The 18,647-nt window shown below is 48.4% G+C and overlaps 1 protein-coding gene across 1 annotated transcript in view; it reads right to left on the minus strand.

Annotated features, from left to right (window-relative positions):
- Positions 1-18,350, minus strand: part of LOC141271307 (beta-microseminoprotein-like) — a 41,613-nt gene extending 23,263 nt beyond the window's left edge. Inside the window, exon 1 of the mRNA XM_073681421.1 lies at positions 18,236-18,350. Within this exon, the coding sequence (XP_073537522.1) occupies positions 18,236-18,256 (21 nt within the window). The 5' untranslated portion in view covers positions 18,257-18,350. The remainder of the gene's footprint in view (positions 1-18,235) is intronic.
- Positions 18,351-18,647: the final 297 nt, after the last annotated feature.

Raw genomic sequence — 18,647 nt, forward strand, 5'->3', positions numbered from 1 at the left:
TAAATTATTACTGTGGTTTTGATGTTCCATTGTAAAACATCTCTATTATCCTGTTTTTGGCATTTTTTGCTGTATAAAAATAATAATAGTGTCTCCCTGATTTTTCAGACACAAATATATCTGTTGAAAATAGTCTGGTGTTGGCCCGAGAAATACAAGTGTGGTTTTGCAGTTCCACAGTACAAACCTCTGTATTATCCACTTTTGGGCCATTTCTATCTAAAAAAAACAGTTTGAGTGTGTCGCTCACTGTTCAGCCGCAAATATATATATATTTTAAAAAGCCTGGTATACACCAGTAAATTATTACTGTGGTTTTGATTTTCCACGGTAAAACATCTCTATTATCCTGTTTTTGGCATTTTTTGCTGTATAAAAATAATAAGTGTCTCCCTGATTTTTCAGGCACAAATATATCTGTTGAAAATAGTCTGGTGTAGGCCAGAGAGACAGAAGTGTGCTTTTGCTGTTCCACGGTAAAAAATCTCTATTATCCTGCTTTTTGCATTTTTTGCTGTAAAAAAAAAAAAATTGTGTCTCCCTGATTTTTCAGACACAAATATATCTGTTGAAAATAGTCTGGTGTAGGCCCGAGAAATACAAGTGTGGTTTTGCAGTTCCACGGTACAAACCTCTTTATTATCCACTTTTGGGCCATTTGTATCTAAAAAAAACAGTTTGAGTGTGTCGCTCACTGTTCAGCCGCAAATATATATATATTTTAAAAAGCCTGGTATACACCAGTAAATTATTACTGTGGTTTTGATGTTCCACGGTAAAACATCTCTATTATCCTGTTTTTGGCATTTTTTGCTGTATAAAAATAATAATAGTGTCTCCCTGATTTTTCAGACACAAATATATCTGTTGAAAATAGTCTGGTGTAGGCCAGAGAGACAGAAGTGTGCTTTTGCTGTTCCATGGTAAAAAATCTCTATTATCCTGCTTTTGCATTTTTTGCTGTAAAAAAAAAAAAAATAGTGTCTCCCTGATTTTTCAGACACAAATATATCTGTTGAAAATAGTCTGGTGTAGGCCCGAGAAATACAAGTGTGGTTTTGCAGTTCCACGGTACAAACCTCTGTATTATCCACTTTTGGGCCATTTGTATCTAAAAAAAACAGTTTGAGTGTGTCGCTCACTGTTCAGCCGCAAATATATATATATTTTAAAAAGCCTGGTATACACCAGTAAATTATAACTGTGGTTTTGCTGTTCCACGGTAAAAAATCTCTATTATTCAGGTTTTGGTAGTTTTTTCCGTAAAGAAAAACAGTAGTGTCTCCTGACTGTTGTGACACAAAAATATATCTGTTGAAAATAGTCTTGTGTAGGCCCGACATCCCAGTGTGGTTTCGCAGTTCCACGTATCAAATCGCTGTACTATCCAGTTTTGGGCCTTTGGTATCTAAAAAAAAAGCAGTTTGAGTGTGTCGCTCACTGTTCAGCCGCAAATATCTCTATTTAAAAAAGTGTGGTATACCCCAGTAAACAATAACTGTGGTTTTCCTCTTCCACGGTTCTAATCTACTCTTTATTACCCTTTTTCCATTGATAGTGCAAGTGTAAGCTATTTTACTTCATTTACAATGGGCAAGGCGCGTGGCAAGGGACGTGGAAGTGGACGTTCTGGTGATGGTTCATGCAGAGGACGGGGCCGTGGCCAAGGTGAAAATGTGCCACAACCAACAGCCACATCTTCTCGCTCCCACTTCTTGACCGAATTACTAGGGAAGCACAGAACAACACCAGTATTGCGAACTGATCAGTGTGAACAGGTTATTAATTGGATAGCAGACAATACTTCCAGTTACCTGGGCACCACCACCTCCGGTCTGTCTTCCACACGGTCAACTCTTAGTAGCCGTGAGTCTCGATCGCATACTCCTCCTCACCCTGATTCTCCTTCCTCCCACCATGCCGAGTGTCGTCAGACAGCAAGTGATCCCACACTTGGACACTCTGAAGAGCTGTTCACTGGTCCATTTCCATATTTGGGCCCCTCGCCTGATACGCTTGAAGTGGTGGAAGAGGAGATCCCATGTTGCGATGCCCAAATATTTGAACAGCCACGGCCACAGGAAGTCGACGTTGGCAATCTGTCACAAGAGGTGAACGATGACGAGACACAATTGCCAGGAAGTGAGGAGGAGGATCGTGGTGCGCAAGTGGAAGGGGAGGAGGTGGTGGATGATCTAGTAACTGACCCAACGTGGAAGGAGGACATGCAGAGTGAGGCCAGCAGCACACAGGGGGAGTGGCCACAGACAGAAGGCAGGCAACTGTTCCCCGTAACACCAACACGAGGGACGTTGCCAGTACAAGCGGTAGGTCTTCCAGAGTCTGGAATTTTTTTAAAGACTCTGCTGATAACCCCAAAAAGGCCATATGTTCCACCTGCCATGCCAGCAATAGCAGGGGTGACAAAACTACCAGCCTGACCACCCCCAGCATGATCAGGCACATGGCAGCAAAGCACCCGACTTTGTGGGGCGAAACCCAGGGTCCACGACCAGTGTCAGCGGGTGTCACCACTGCTTCTTCCACTGTTGTGCGTGCAATACAACCCCCTGTTGTGTGTGCAAGGCAATCCCCTGTCCATACTGCATGTAAAGATGCCCCCTCCTCTCAGTCTTCACTTGTTATGGCAGTTTCTCAAGAAACAGCATCAACGTCCAACGTCCCACCGCAGCGTTCAATTGTCCATATCCCAGACCTTTGAATGAAAGCGGAAATTCGCAGCTAACGCCCCACAGGCCACAGTCCTAAATTCGCACATTTCATGACTGCTTGCATTGGAAATGCTGCCTTTTAGGCTGGTGGAGACGGAATCCTTCCGCAATCTTATGGCGGTGGCCGTCCCTCGGTACTCGGTCCCCAGCCGACACTATTTTGCCCGGTGTGCCATCCCCGCACTACACAAGCACGTGTTCCAATGCATCTGCCGTGCCCTCAACAACGCAGTTACTGGGAGAGTCCACCTGACAACGGACACGTGGACAAGTGCTTGTGGCCAGGGACGGTACATCTCTCTGACGGCACACTGGGTAAACATAGTGGAAGCCGGGACCCAGTCGGACCTTGGGACGGAACACATCCTCCCCACACCGAGGATTGCGGGTCCTATGTTAGTCAGAGTTACCCCCACAGTGTACAGCTCCTGCGCATCCTCCTCCTCCTCCTCATGTTCAGCCTCCATCTCAGATATCACCACATCAGTTACAAGCTGGAAGCATTGCAGTACTGCCTCCGCCAAGCGGCAACAGGCTGTGCTGAAACTCATAAGCTTAGGTGATAAACCTCACACTGCTTGTGAGTTGTGGACAGCTGTGAAAGAGCAGGCAGATCTGTGGCTGAGACCGCTGAACCTACATCCCGGCATGGTCGTGTGTGACAATGGCCGTAACCTGGTGGCGGCTCTGAGGCGAGGTGAGATCACACACGTACCATGCCTGGCTCATGTGCTTAACCTCGTGGTTCAGCGGTTTCTTAAATCGTACCCCGAGTTGCCAGATCTGCTCGTGAAAGTACGCCGTCTGTCAGCTCATTTTCGCAAGTCGGCTACAGCTTCCGCCGCCCTTGCTGTGTTGCAGCAGCGTTTGCAGCTTCTGGCACACCGACTGGTGTGTGATGTCCCCACACGTTGGAACTCTACCCTCCACATGTTGCAAAGGATTTGTGAGCAGAAGAGAGCAGTTATGGAGTACCAGCTGCAACAAGGCCGTCGATATTCAGGTCAGACTCCACACATAAGACCTCAGGAGTGGACCTGGATGTCTGACATATGTACCATCCTGACAAACTTTGAGGAGGCCACCAAGATGGTGAGTGGCGATGACGCCATCATTAGTGTCAGCATCCCACTTGTCTGTCTTTTGCAACGCTCTCTGCAGAGAATTAAAGAGGAGGCATTGCAGCCAGAGTATGATGAGATGGATCAAGAAGCCATAGCGGGCGATTACACACAGCCCAGCCTCATCTCATCCCAACGTACATTGGGGGACAATGAGGGAGAGGAGGAGGAGGAGGAGGAAGAACAGGAGCTGCTATCATGTGTTGTAGACGGTAGTACCTGTACAAGTGTCATACCGTCGGTTCAGCGTGGGTGGCCTGAGGACAGGGGGGAGGAGGAAGAGGAGGAGGAGGAGAGCATGGTCAGTCGTCATCTTGGTGAGGACATGGAAATCTTGCCCGTTACTAGTCTGGCACGCATGGCTGACTTTATGTTACGCTGCCTTAACCGTGACCCTCGCGTTGTCAAAATGTTGGGTGACAGTCATTACTGGTTGGAGACACTTGCAGACCCCCGCTACAAGGAGAACTTTCACTCTCTTATTCCTGAGGTGGAGAGGTCTACAAAAATGGGGCAATACCAGAATGCCCTTGCTGCAGAACTCTTAAAAAAATTCCCATCTGAACACGCTAGCGGCAGAGGTCACAGTTCGTTGCCCAACCAAGGCGTACAGGCGAGAGAGATGCAACTCCAATCCAGCAGAGGCAGGGGAACACTGTCAACGTTCTGGGACAGTTTTCTGACACCCGCCCAGCTTACAGGCCCTGAGGCGCGGGGTACTCTCACAAGGAGTGGAAAGTTTCAAAAGATGGTGAGGGAGTACCTTGCCGATCGTACCAGCGTCCTCCGTGATTCCTCTGTGCCTTTTAATTATTGGGTATCCAAGCTGGACATTTGGAATGAACTCGCTCTGTACGCCTTGGAGGTCCTGGCCTGCGCCGCCGCTAGCGTGTTATCGGAGCGTGTTTTTAGTGCCGCTGGGGGAATTATAACTGATAAGCGCACTCGCCTGTCAACTGACAATGCTGACAAGCTGACCCTTATCAAAATGAACAAGGGCTGGATTGGGCCAGACTTCTCATCACCACCAAATGACAGCAGAGTAACATAAAGTCAAATCCACTGTGTTATTTCGGGAGGTGTATTCACATGCACTGCTTCACACCCACACATGGGTATACGCTTCCTCGTTTCGGCTGTTTAATCTTCTTCTCCTTCTCCTCAGCCTCCACCACCACTATACCACCAGGGTGCCAGCATTGCAAGTTCCTCCGTCCTAATTTTTGGCAGCTTTTGCTGGGAAAGCATAAGCAAATACCATGGGACACCCACTCCCCAATAATGGGACTTATGTTTGTAATATGCTGTACTGCATGGCTCTTGTAAGGGGCATTGCAAGTTGCTCCATCCTAATTTTTGGCAGCTTTTGCTGGGAAAGCATAAGCAAATACTATGGGAGACCCACTCCCCAATAATGGGACTTATGTTTGTAATATGCTGTACTGCATGGCTCTTGTAAGGGGCATTGCAAGTTGCTCCATCCTAATTTTTGGCAGCTTTTGCTGGGAAAGCATAAGCAAATACTATGGGAGACCCACTCCCCAATAATGGGACTTATGTTTGTAATATGCTGTACTGTATGGCTCTTGTAAGGGGCATTGCAAGTTGCTCCGTCCTAATTTTTGGCAGCTTTTGCTGGGAAAGCATAAGCAAATACTATGGGAGACCCACTCCCCAATAATGGGACTTATGTTTGTAATATGCTGTACTGCATGGCTCTTGTAAGGGGCATTGCAAGTTGCTCTGTCCTAATTTTTGGCAGCTTTTGCTGGGAAAGCATAAGCAAATACTATGGGAGACCCACTCCCCAATAATGGGACTTATGTTTGTAATATGCTGTACTGCATGGCTCTTGTAAGGGGCATTGCAAGTTGCTCCGTCCTAATTTTTGGCAGCTTTTGCTTGCAAGGCATAAGCAAATACTATGGGACACCCACTCCCCAATAATGGGACTTATGTTTGTAATATGCTGTACTGCATGTGACGCGCCCCCTGGGCCGTGTGTACACGTGTGTGGGATACCCGGTGCCGGGTCTCTGGGGTCTGTAGTCTCCGTGGCGGTGACCCGGTCCCGTGGCTCAGGCTGGTCAAACCAGTGGCAATCTTTCTTAGGTTTTGAGGTTAATTGTCCGACTGCGCCACCCGTGGATTGCGGTCAGGGAGTACCACCGCTGCGAGGCAGACCGCTGAGGCTGGTGTTGTGTGCGCAGCATAAAATGGGATAACTCCCCTCGGGAGGAGTATAGCCTCAGGGCAATGAGTGTGGATGATGGGGGTGGTGGTGCACGAGCGCAGCAGGAATGACTCAGAGTCTTTGCAGTGCAGTTCAGGGTCTTTACTGATGATTATAAGGTAGACCCTCCCGGGAGTACTGGCTAGCATAAGAGGCCTGGTCAGTCTGTGAGCAAGCAGGAGTTCCCCTGGCCAGGTGGAGTTGTAGGCCTCCCCGTCTGTCTGCACTCTTCCTGGCTACCTTGCTGTAAGCGGGTAGAAGTAGCCCACGTCCCTGAGTGTACCGTGTAGTGCTCACCCGTATTGCTGGTGACTTGAGGCCTTCTGTTAGCCTCCGCTCCACGACGGCGGTGCTGGTCCCTTGCTTGTGACTGAGCCTCCGGGCTTCTATGGCCAGAGGACCTGAAATCCCCTGCCGGCTGGTTTCTGCTGCTGGATATATAAGTCCTCACAGCTTCGGACTCCTGTGTCTGGTTCCTATTGTCTTCTGCCAGGGCGAGCTCTGCTCAGCTTCCAGTCCCTCGTCTTTAGCTCCTAGCTCCTACAGAGCTCCTTGCTGTTACTTTCCCTTGCTCTCACTCTGACTCTGACTGTTCTCTGACTCACTCAACCCCACCCCAGATCCAGTTTATAAGGGCAGAATTCTCCCCTCCCAGGACTGGGGCAGGAGGATGTTGCATGTTTAAGGGATCCTGACCAGGAAACCTCCCACTTGCTCTCCGACGTAATCTCTATTACTGTGGTGACCAGACCCCTGGGGTGCCACACAAGGCTCTTGTAAGGGGCATTGCAGTACCTCATAATTTTTGGAAAGCATTCCATTCACTGCTTAGGCCAACAGTGCACAGGAGACCCAGTTGCTATAAATGGAAAAAAAGGTTTAGTTAAGGCCCTCTGACCTCCATGTCATTTCCAAGGGGCATTGGAGTGCCTCAAAATTTTTGGTAGGCATTGCACTCACTGTATGCCCTATAACTGTGTAGCCGAACCGCTCCTTTTGTTACAGAAACATATCCTACAAGACATATCTGGTTGACTGGCCTGATATTGATGTGAATGGTCCCTGTTCCTCCTGCTCTTTCTCCTTTGCCACTACCTCATCCATCATTTATCACCTGAAGCTTTGTTTTAAAGGGAGTCATAGAACTTGGATAGTAGCAGGAAAACATCCAGCAATCCTCGGAGGAGGTAGGATATGCGCCAAAACGCTGACCTCCTCAGGCCTAGCCGCTACTACGTACATGCGCTTGCATTACAACAAAACAAAGCAGATGCTAACTTCTATCATCCTCATCATGCTCCTCACCTTGGCACTCTCAACTCCCCTGATGGAGAAGCCAGGGCCCACCGGAGGAGTCTGATAGTCCGGTGGGCGCGGCCAATGCTGCCCTAAAGCAGGCCAGGCTAAGAAAAGTGTGGGAAAGGTTACCGGTACAAATAGGGGTGGCTGGGGACCGAGTATGGACACCCGACCACCCCCTGGAGGCTGGGGAGCAGGCGGGGACACCCGGCCACCAGGTGGCTGGGGACTGAGTATGGATACCAGGCCGCCGACACAGCCATGGCGTGGTGGCCAGATTCCGCCTCCACATGCCTAAAAGGCCCAATTTAAAGTGCAAGCAAGCAGTATGGTATTGCAGCCTGGGGGTGGGTGGGTGGCAGGCTGCATACTTGCGCTTGCATTGCAAGGAATGGGAGAGGTACAATTGAACACTGTCCTGGGACAAGGACTTGAATGGGGATAGTTGCAAGTCTGCAACGACAGGTGCAAGGTGGGAGGCATCTTTGCATGTACCATGAACAGGGGTTTGGCATGCACACACTACAGCGGAATAGGCTCTCCTTCCCACTAAATGCACTGGGGAGGGCACAGGTAATGTTTTGGTATACGCGCTTAATCTTATGTATAAGGCACACCAGGACAAATAGGGGCGGCTGGGGACTGAGTATGGATACCTCGCTGCCGAAGCAGCCATGAGGTAGTGGCCAGCTTCGGCCTCCTCTAAACTAAAAGGCCCCATTTCAAGTGCAAGCTAGCAGTATGAATTGCAGTCTGGGGGTGGGTGGGTGGCAGGCTGCACACTTACACTTGCATTAAAAGAAAACATAGCAGATGCTAACTTCTGTCATCATCATCATGCTCCTCACCTTGGCACTCTCAACTCCACCGATGGAGAAGTCAGGGCCCACCGGAGGAGTCTGGTTCTCTGGTGGGCTCGTCCAATGCTGCCTAAAGCAGGCCAGGCTAAGAAAAGTGTGTGGGGGGATGTTCCAAGGAGAAATGGGGGCGGCTAGGGACCGTTTATGGACACCCGACTGCCCCCAGGCGGCTGGGGACCGTGTGGACACTCGGCCGCGGGGCGGCTGGGGACTGAGTATGGACACCCGGCCGCCGGGCGGCTGGGGACTGAGTATGGATTCCAGGCCGCCAACACAGCCATGACGTGGTGGCCAGATTCCGCCTCCACATGCCTAAAAGGCCCAATTTCAAGTTCAAGCAAGCAAGCAGTATGGTATTGCAGCCTGGGGGTGGGTGGGTGGCAGGCTGCATACTTGCGCTTGTATTGCAAGGAACACTGCCCTGGGACTAGAACTTGCATGGGGATAGTTGCAAGTCTGCATCTTCTGATGCGGCAAGGATCACTTATGATGGGCACACTTTTAGACAGTGACCTGGGAGTCAGAGATGCTTCCAGGGGTCTTCCCCATGCTGTTCCCATGTCTTTTCAGCACTTTATGCATGTGTCACACAGCACATGGCCAGATAAGGTTGTAAAATGTTGAAATGACATTTCCCGGTGAATGCATTTGTCATAGTTGAAAGCAATACAAAAGTGCAAAAACGCATAAAAAATGCTACTTGTGAATATAGCCGAAGGTGTGGAGGAGTATTTTTGTTTTTGGTCATTTATTTTAACTTATACACAAGTCTTTTCCCTGGAAAGGATGTTCCTTAACATATTTCACAGGAAAAAAGTTTCACTTTCGTTTTATTGTGAGCCTGTAAAAGTGGCTTAATACCTCTGACCACGTTGTTGACAGCAGTGACCTGGGGGTCAGAAATGCTTCCTGGGGCGATCCCCATGCTGTCCCCATGTCATTTGAGCACTGTCACTATCGTTTTGGGCACTTGTTAGGCTTTTAAAAGACTGCCGGGGGTGCCACCGCAAAAATGCTCGAGTCTCCCATAGACTAACATTGGGCTCGTTGCTCGGGTCGAGCACCCGAGTATCACGGCGAGCTCGGCCCGAGCTTCGAGCACCCGAGCATTTTAGTGCTCGCTCAACACTAATTTTTACCATTAGACTTTTTATGCAGGATGGCTAGATATTATAAAGTTGCACCCTTTAGTGCCTTTCATGTGTCACTAAAGGATGTTTTTAACTTTTTTTAAACCTATTAAATAAATAATTTTAAAAAATGACATGGGGTTCCTCCTATTTTTGATAACCATCCAAGATAAAGCAGACAGCTGGGGGCTGATGTTAACAGGCTGGGAAGGTCCAAGGATATTGGCCCCTTTCAAGTTTAAAAATACCAGCCTGCAACTGCCCCAGAATTAGCGCATTACATTAGATGCACCAATTCTGGCACTTTGCTTGGCTCTTCCTGAGTGCCCTGGTGTGGTGGTGTAGCACCCCGAGGGCTCGGCTGCTACAGGGGTATTGCACCTCAACCAGAGGTGTGATATTCCACTCCCGGGTAAGGATGGAGTGTGGACCAGGACTCGTTTAGCTGCATGCACCACACACACCCCATTTCCGAGGGACAGGTCAACGGTGCTCCCACGAGACAGGAGTGCAGGTACGACAGCATCTGTCCCTGTCTGGAGTGGGGAGGGGAAGGAAAACCCAGTGGTGTAGTAGCAGATAGGGGTGGGTCTCTGGGCATAGGTAGGAGCCCATTGGTTGCTAGTCACCTGGGCTCACACATAGAGGGAGGTATATAAGGTGGGCACCATCTTAGGACAGTGTTCAGTTCAGTCAGGAGTTCAGCCAGAGAGGGCTGACAGGGAGCTGTGGCTCAGTCTGGGCCCAGCTCCAGAGGCAGGCCTGGAGTGGAGGCCAGAAACAGCAGAAAGAGAGAGGAGAAGGAACGGAAAGGAAAGTAAGAAAGGAAGCAAGGAACACAGAGAAAGGCCCAGAGACGCGAGTAAAGAAGGAACCCCATATGCCCAGGAGATACAGGGTGAAGGGTTGGCAGAGCAGGGTACAGGAACCCAAATTGGTGGAGGCAACAGATTCCTCAGCCAAAGACCGGAGGTCGTCACCACATCTTGGTGCGACCCCCCACTACATCCACCAGGAAAGCATACCGCATAGGGTCAGGGAAACGGGAGATAGGTTTCGCCAACAGAAGGCCCGAGGAAGCTGGAGAAAGGTGGGTCACTGGTGGGGACGGCCAGAGAAAGGTAGAGAAGGGAGCCCTGTGCCACGCTCTGGAATTGCCTGGGAGTTGACCGAGTCCCTCACCTGGTGGACGCAGCACGGCTTGGGCCGTCATCGCCTGCAGGATTGACCGAATAACAACTGTGAGTAAAGCATTGGAAACTGCAATTACAAGTGTTTCATCGCCGCACCAGCACCATTAGTACTGGGACGCTCACACCATCACTCCCACCATCTTCCACACTAGCTGCCTTGAGGCAATACTTCTCCTGTGGGGAGTTATTCCATACTCGGCTGCGCAAATTACATCAGCCTCAGCGGTCTGCAGCGCAGCGGCGGTCCCCACTGACCGCAATCCACGGGTGGCGTAGTCGGACATTGGTTACAACATTAAGACTGCCACTGAATTGACCACCCTGGGCACGGACCGGGTCGCCGCCACACTGAGACTACCACCCCCAGCATCCCACCAGAGGCCCGGTTCCGGGTTCCCCACGCGGCCCAGGGGGCGAGTCAGTGGCAATTGGGGTAATAATTTTGAGGTTGATGTCAGTTGTGTAATGTCAGCTGGCATCAAGCCCAGGGGTTAGTAATGGAAAGGTGTTTAATCAGACACCCTCATTACTAACCAAGTAATTAAAAAAAAACAGCAGCTCTGATGAGAGTTGTCATCAGCACTCAGTGCCTGTCAATAGCGGTAATTTACTTGGTGAATGAGGGATAGTGTGAGGGAGTCTATTCAAAGAAACTTTTTTTTCCTCTGTGTGTGTTTTTATTTTTTATTACTGGGTTAGTAATAGGGGTGTCTGATAGACACCTTTCCATTACTAACCCCTGGGCTTGATGCCAGCTGACATTACACAGTTGACATCAACTCCAAAAAATATTACCCTGATTGCCACCACACCAGGGCAATTGAAAAGAGAGCCAGAATTGGCGCATCTAAAATGATGCGACAATTCTAGGGGGGCTGTGGGTTGATATTTTTAGTCTGGGAAGGGCCAAATAGCCATGGTCCTTCCCAGCCTGATAATATCAGCCCCCAGCTGTCTGCTTTAACTTGCCTGGTTCTAGAAAAATGGGCGGGATACCACATCATTTATATATTTTTTAAATTATTTATTAGTTCCCAGCGGTGACCAGGGAGTCAGATGCATCAAGGCGACTTCCCCATGCTGCTCTCATTCCATTTGAGCGCTCTTTCCATCCATTTCACCTATTTTTCTGTCCCCAATCCCTCCTGTTAATGTCTCCCGGAAAAATGCTTGAGTTTCGCATTGACTTCCATTGTACTCGTTACTCGAGTCAAGCTCATCCGAGCGTCCGACCTGCTCGATTTGAGTACCGATCACTCGAGCATTTTAGTGCTGGCTTATCACTAACAAAAACCTCTACATTATTCTTTAATAATTGTCTGCAGTCTACAATGAAAAGGAGAAATAATAGTGCTTCTTTATAGAAGAAATGTCACCAGTAGTGATAAGCGAGCATGCTCGCTACTGCTCGGTGCTCGCCCGAGCATCTCACTGCCCTAGATGCTCAGCGCTCGCCGAGTATTTCCGGGGCTTGCTCGGCTGGAGCTTGTGTCCCCTCCCTGCATGTTTGGCGCTCTTTACAGAGCCAATGAACATGCAGGGATAGTCAGCCACTCACTGTAATACCGCAGCCATGTTGGTTGTAGCATTACAGTGATTGGCTGGCCGCAAAGTGTCATCAGGTCTATATCAGACCTGGCACCACCATGCTCGTCACAGTCACTCCGGAATCAGATAGTGTAGGGAGAGGTGCTGCTGAGCTAGGGAGAGATTTGCTTGTTTCTAGTTAGTGTAGGTATACCAAACTATATTAGAGACACATATCCATCTCAACAAACAGTCCTTCTGAGGACTAATCCATCTGCAGAGATATCAGGCAGACAGTGTATATTGGCACGCAGGCAGTGTATATAGCTGACTGCAGTGCATATAGCACAAGATGCTCCATTTCAGTTTCGTCTGCTGCTGCTGTTAGATATTTCTAGAAATAGCCCCAGGTCTCAGGGGCCAGGAATATTTTTATGGGGATCGTCATCCTCATTATTTGCTTAAAAAGCAATCCAGAGATTACAGTTTTTCTGCGCCATTTGCTTGTTGGCACTGCAGAATACAGCCAGGTCCTTTCCATATTACAGCGCTAAAAATCTAGCTATTTAAAACTGTGGTTTGTCCGTCACACGGATCACATATAATTGCGCTGAAAATACTACCATTTCTGGCCTCCATTAAAAATTTGTTTCAGTGTGTCAGTGAAGCTATTGACACCAGTTTGCTGATCAAAATAGTTACCTACAGGCCAGCTATTTAAAACTGTGGTTTGTCCGTCACATGGATCACATATAAGTTTGCTCCAAATTCAGCCATTTGTAGTGAGCGTGGAAGATATTGTCCTCCATTTAAAATGGGCAAGGCACGTGGCAAGGGACGGGGAACTGGACGTGATGGTGATGGTGTATGCAGAGGCCGAGGCCGTGGGCAAGCTGAAATTGTGCCAGAACAAACACCCACATCTTCTCGCTCAACCTTCCTGTCCCAATTAATAGGGGACCGCAGAACACCACTATTGAACACAGTGCAGTGTGAAAAGGTTATTGGTTGGATAGCAGATAATGCTTCCAGTCACTTAGCCACCACCACCACCTTGTCTTCCACACGGTCAAGGTCTCAGTAGCTGTGAGTTTGGACCGCATATTCCTCACCCTGAACCTTCTTCCTCCCACCATGCTGAGTGCCCAGAGACAACTCAACCCACACTTGGACACTCCGAAGTGCTGTTCACTTTTCCATTTATAGATTCGGGCCTCTCGCCCGGTCCACTTGAAGCGGGGCAAGAGGAGATCACATGTAGCGATGCCCAAATATTTGAGCAGCCACGGTCACACGAAGGCGCCAGTGGGAAAGTGTCACAAGAGGTGGATGATGATGAGACACAATTGCCAGAAAGTCAGGAGGATGACCTGTGTGCGGAAGCGGAAGACGAGGTGATGGATGATATAGTAACTGACCCAACCTGGCAAGGGGACATTCAGAGCAAGGAGGGCAGCACACAGGAGAAGGGAGGCAGAGTACTCCAACATGCAGGAAGAAGCAGTGTGGTGGCCTCAGAAAGAAGGCAAGCAACTGTTCCCCGTAACACCAACACGAAGGAAGTTGCCAGTACAACTGTTAGGTCTTCCCGAGTCTGGTTGTTTTTTAAAGACACTGCCGATAACCCCAAAAAGGCCATTTGCACCACCTGCCAGGCCAGCATCAGTAGGACCAGCCTGACCACCACCAACATGATCAAGCACATGACAGCAAAGCACCCGACTTTGTGGGCCGAACCCCAGGGTCCAGGAACAGTGTCAGTGGCACCACTGCTTTTTCCGCTGTTGTGCATGCAAGCCAATCCCCTGTCCATGGTGCATGCGAAGATGCCTCCTGGCCTGCACCTGTCATTGCACACTCTCAAGTAGCAGCATCAGGAAGTACGTCCACGTCCTTGTCCTACCGCAGCGTTCAGTTGTCCATACCCCAGTCTTTGGAACGCAAGCGCAAATACACAGCCAATGCCCCACAGACCACACTACTAAATTCCCACATTTCTGGACTGCTTGCGCTCTAAATGTTGCCTTTTAGGCTTGTGGAGACGGAAGTGTTCCGAAACCTGATTGCGGCGGCCGTTCCTCGGTACTCGGTCCCCAGCCTTCACTATTTCTCCCGGTGTGCCATCCCCGTATTACACAAGCACGTGTCCCAAAACATTAGCCGTGCCCTCAACAACGCAGTTACAGGGAAAGTCCACCTAACCACGGGCACATGGACAAGTGCTTGTGGGCAGGGACGGTACATCTCGCTGACGGCACACTGGGTTAACATAGTGGAAGCCAGGACCCAGTCGGACCTTGGGACGGAACACGTCCTCCCGACGCCAAGGATTGTGGGCCCTAGGTCAATGAGGGTTGCCCCCACAGTCTACAGCTTCCACACCTCATCCTCCTCCTCCTCCTCTTGAGCCTCCATCTCTGAAATGACCACATCAGTCACAAGCTGGAAGCACTGAAGCACTGCCTTGGCCAAGCGGCAACAGGCTGTGCTGAAGCTAATATGCTTAGGTGACAAAATGCACAATGCTGAAGAGTTGTGGACAGCTCTGAAAGAGCAGGCAGATCTGTAGCTCACACCGCTGAACCTACAGCCAGGCATGGTCGTGTGTGACAATGGCTGGAACCTAGTGGCGGCTCTGAGGCGAGGCGAGCTCACACACGTACCATGCCTGTCCCATGTGCTTAACCACGTGGTTCAGTGATTTCTCAAATCTTACCCGGAGCTGCTGGATCTGCTTATTAAAGTACGCCGCCTATGTGCCCACTTTAGAAAGTCACCTACAGCTTCTGCCGCCCTTGCCGTGTTTCAGCAGCGTTTGCAGCTTCCGGCTCACAGAATGGTATGTGATGTCCCCACGCGTTGGAACTCTACACTGCAGATGTTGGGAAGGATTTGTGAGAGAAGAGGGCAGTTGTTGAGTACCAGCATCAACAAGGCCGTCGGTATTCAGTTCAGACTCCACACATAAGACCTCAGGAGTGGACATGGATGTCAGACATATGTATCATCCTCCAAAACTTTGAGGACTCCACCAAGATGGTGAGCGGCGATGACGCCATAATTAGCGTCTGTCTTCTGAAACGCGCTCTGCTCACAATGAAAGAGGATGCATTGCAAGTGGAGCATGATGAGATGGAGCAAGGAACCATACAGGGTGATTACACACAGCCCAGCCTCATCTCATCCCAATGTGGATTGGGTGACAATGAGGAAGGGGAGGAGGAGGAAGAAGAACAGGAGCTAGTTTCCTGCGCTATAGACGGTACTACCTGCACAACTGTCATACCGCCTGTTCAGCGTGGATGGCCTGAGGACAGAGAAGAGGAGGAGAAGGAGGAGGAGGAGAGCATAGTCACTCGTCCTCTTGGTGTGGACATGGAAATCTTGCCTGTTAGTAGTCTGGCACGCATGTCTGAGTTTATGTTATGCTGCCTTTCCCATGACCCTAGCATTCTCAAAATTTTGGGTGACAGTCATTACTAGTTGGTGACACTTCTAGACCCACGCCTCAAGGAGAACTTTATTCCTGAGGCGGACAGGTCTACAAAAATGGGGCAGTACCAGAAAGCCCTTGTTGCGGAACTATTAAAAAAAATTCCATCTGAAAACACTGGCGGCAGAGGTCACAGTTCGTTGGACAACCAAGGACTACAGGCGAGAGAGATAACTCCAATCCTGCAGAGGCAGGGGAACACTGTCAAAGTTCTGGGAGAATTTTCTCAGCCCCTCCCACCACACGAGGCCTGAGGCGCGGTGTACTCTCACAAGGAGTGCAATGTTTGGGAAGATGCTGAGGGAGTACCTTGCCGACCGTACCAACATCCTCCAAGATTTTTCTGTGCCTTATAATTATTGGGTATCCAAGCTGGATACGTGGAATGAACTGGCTCTCTACGCCTTGGAGGTCCTGGCCTACCCTGCCGCTTGCGTTTTATCAGAGCGGGTTTTTAGTGCCGCTGGTGGAATTATAACTGATAAGCGCATATGCCTGTCAACTGAAAATGCTGACAGGCTAACTCTTATAAAAATGAACAAGGGCTGGAGTGGCCAAACTTCTCAACAGCACCAAATGATAGCAGTGTAACAAACTCAAATCCAGTGTCTTTTTTGGGAGGTGTATTCCCATGCACCTTTTCACACCCAAACATGGGTATACGCTTCCTAATTTTGGCTATTTGCTCTTGTCCTCCTTCTTCTCATCCTCATCCTCCACCACCATATCACCAGGGTAACCGTGGTCCGTGATGCAACACCCACATAACTTTTTTAAAGGGTGTTTATAATGCTCGTAAAAAAAATTTTTTATACAGCATGTTCATGTATACCCCCCAGGGGTAAATGTTTGTCAGCCCATACACTTAGTGCATGGACATTACAAGTAAAGGAGACCAGCTCCTTTCTAATGGGAATATTTTTTTTATGAGACCCTCCTCCACGTCTTTTCCAAGGGGCATTGGAGTGCCTCCCAATTTTTGGCAGCCCTTGCATTCACTGCATAGGCCAACACTATGGGAGACCCACTTCCTAATAATGGGAACATTGTTTTCAGGAGGCCCTCTGATGTCCACATCTCTTCTAAGAGGCATTGGAGTGCCTCCAAATTTTTGGCAGCCCTTGCATACAATAATGGGAACACTGTTTTCAAGAGGCCCGCCTCTAAATGTCTTCAAAGGGGTATTGGGGTGCGTCCAAATTTTCAAAGGGGTATTGGGGTGCGTCCAAATTTTGGGCAGACCTGCCACTCACTGTATACGCAACAACAGTATAGGAGACCCAATCTTTAGAAATGGGAACAACAAAGCATAGCCGGCTGATGGCTCTCTAAGAATAGCGAGGGCCGACTGCTGGCCCTTTAAGATTAGTAAAGGCCGCCTGATGGCCCTATAAAAATAGGCTTTGTGACTTTCAGAGTTCCTCCTTCATAAATGAAACAGGAAGTGTCTGATCATGTCTCACACACCACATGGCCAGATAAGGTTGTAAAATGTTAAAATTACATTTCCTCTTGAATGCATTTGTCACGGTTGAAAGCAATGCAAAAGTGAAAAAAGTATCAAAAACGCTACGTGTGAACATAGCCCAAGGTGTGGAGAAGTATTTTAGTTTTTGGTTCTTTATTTTGCATTATATACAAGTCATTACCCTGGAAAGGATGTTCCTTAACATATTTCCCAGGAAAATGCATTTTGGTTTTGGTTTTGTTTTTGTATGTTTTATTGTGAGTCCGTAAAAGTGGCGTAATACTCTGACAACGTTGTTGACAGCAGTGACCTGGGAGTCAGAAATGCTTCCAGGGGTCTTCCCCATGCTGGTCCCATGCCATTTGACCACCGTTCCCATCGATTTGGGCAATTTTTAGGCCCTCTGCAGACCGCCGGGGGGAGCCGCCTGAAAAATGCTTGAGTGTCCCATAGACTTACATTTGGCTCGTTGCTCGGGTTGAGTATTCCAATGTACTTGACCCGAGCAACGAGCACCCGAGCATTTTACTGCTCGCCCATCACTAGTCACCAGGTCAACAGTGGCCAGTTTTTGCTCTTATTATATTCCTGCTGCTGTTATTTTTTAAATCTGGCATTTCTAGAGATATGGTCCTTTTTTACTACTAATCTTTATGGTCTTTATAATGCGGCATGTCTCACAGGACTCTCTGGGGATGCATAATTACCCCATGAGCCACACCCTCTTTGTAAAGACCATAAAATTAGCACTAAATATGAAGGCCCATATCTCTGAAACTGTATGGTGGAGTTAAAAAAAACAAACAAAACGAAGCAAAGAAACAGCATATTCAGGGAAGTAGCCAGAAAAGAAGAGCCCAAACTTCCCACATTTCACCAATGACAGACCCTCTTTAGGACATATTAAATTTTCGATAAGCCCTTTCACATTAGTGACCCCTATACACAATTTGCTATTTGCCGTCCCACCAACCGTATCATGAAGCTTTTCAGTTAGCACCATTTATATACCAATGCAATAAGCAAATCCTAATCCAAACTTTGACCATAATTGATAAATCACAAGATCATCAAAAGTCTTGATCCAGGTATTTAAATCTTCATGCACTTTCTTTATGAAGCTACACATTATAATTTTAGTTTATCTTGGAGAAAAAAAAAGGAAAAGAAATTACTTACCATTGCCAATTTCTGGTACATGACTAAAAGACGACACTAGGATCCTACAGAAGGGCAACGGGTTTGTGTACTTGAGTTAAGCACTGTGAATAGTATTTATAATGTTATTATGAGCAACAAATAAAAGGTGTGTCTTTAAGACGCAGAATTATGGCACGCCTATGATTCTTAGAGGTAGGTGATAATTTGTGTATTACTCATGGAAAGAGCCATCTTTAAGAGACCTTGTCATGCTTTCTTTCTTTAATGTACACTGCTCAAAAAAATAAAGGGAACACTTAAACAACAGAATATAACTCCAAGTGAATCAAACTTCTGTGAAATCAAACTGTCCGCCTGGGAAGCAACACTGATTGACAATCAATTTCACATGCTGTTGTGAAAATGGAATAGACAATAGATGGAAATTATT

Source organism: Phyllobates terribilis, unplaced genomic scaffold, assembly GCF_046119375.1.
Source record: "Phyllobates terribilis strain yellow unplaced genomic scaffold, ASM4611937v1 Scaffold_5__5_contigs__length_657084704, whole genome shotgun sequence".
NCBI classification, from domain to species: domain Eukaryota; kingdom Metazoa; phylum Chordata; class Amphibia; order Anura; family Dendrobatidae; genus Phyllobates; species Phyllobates terribilis.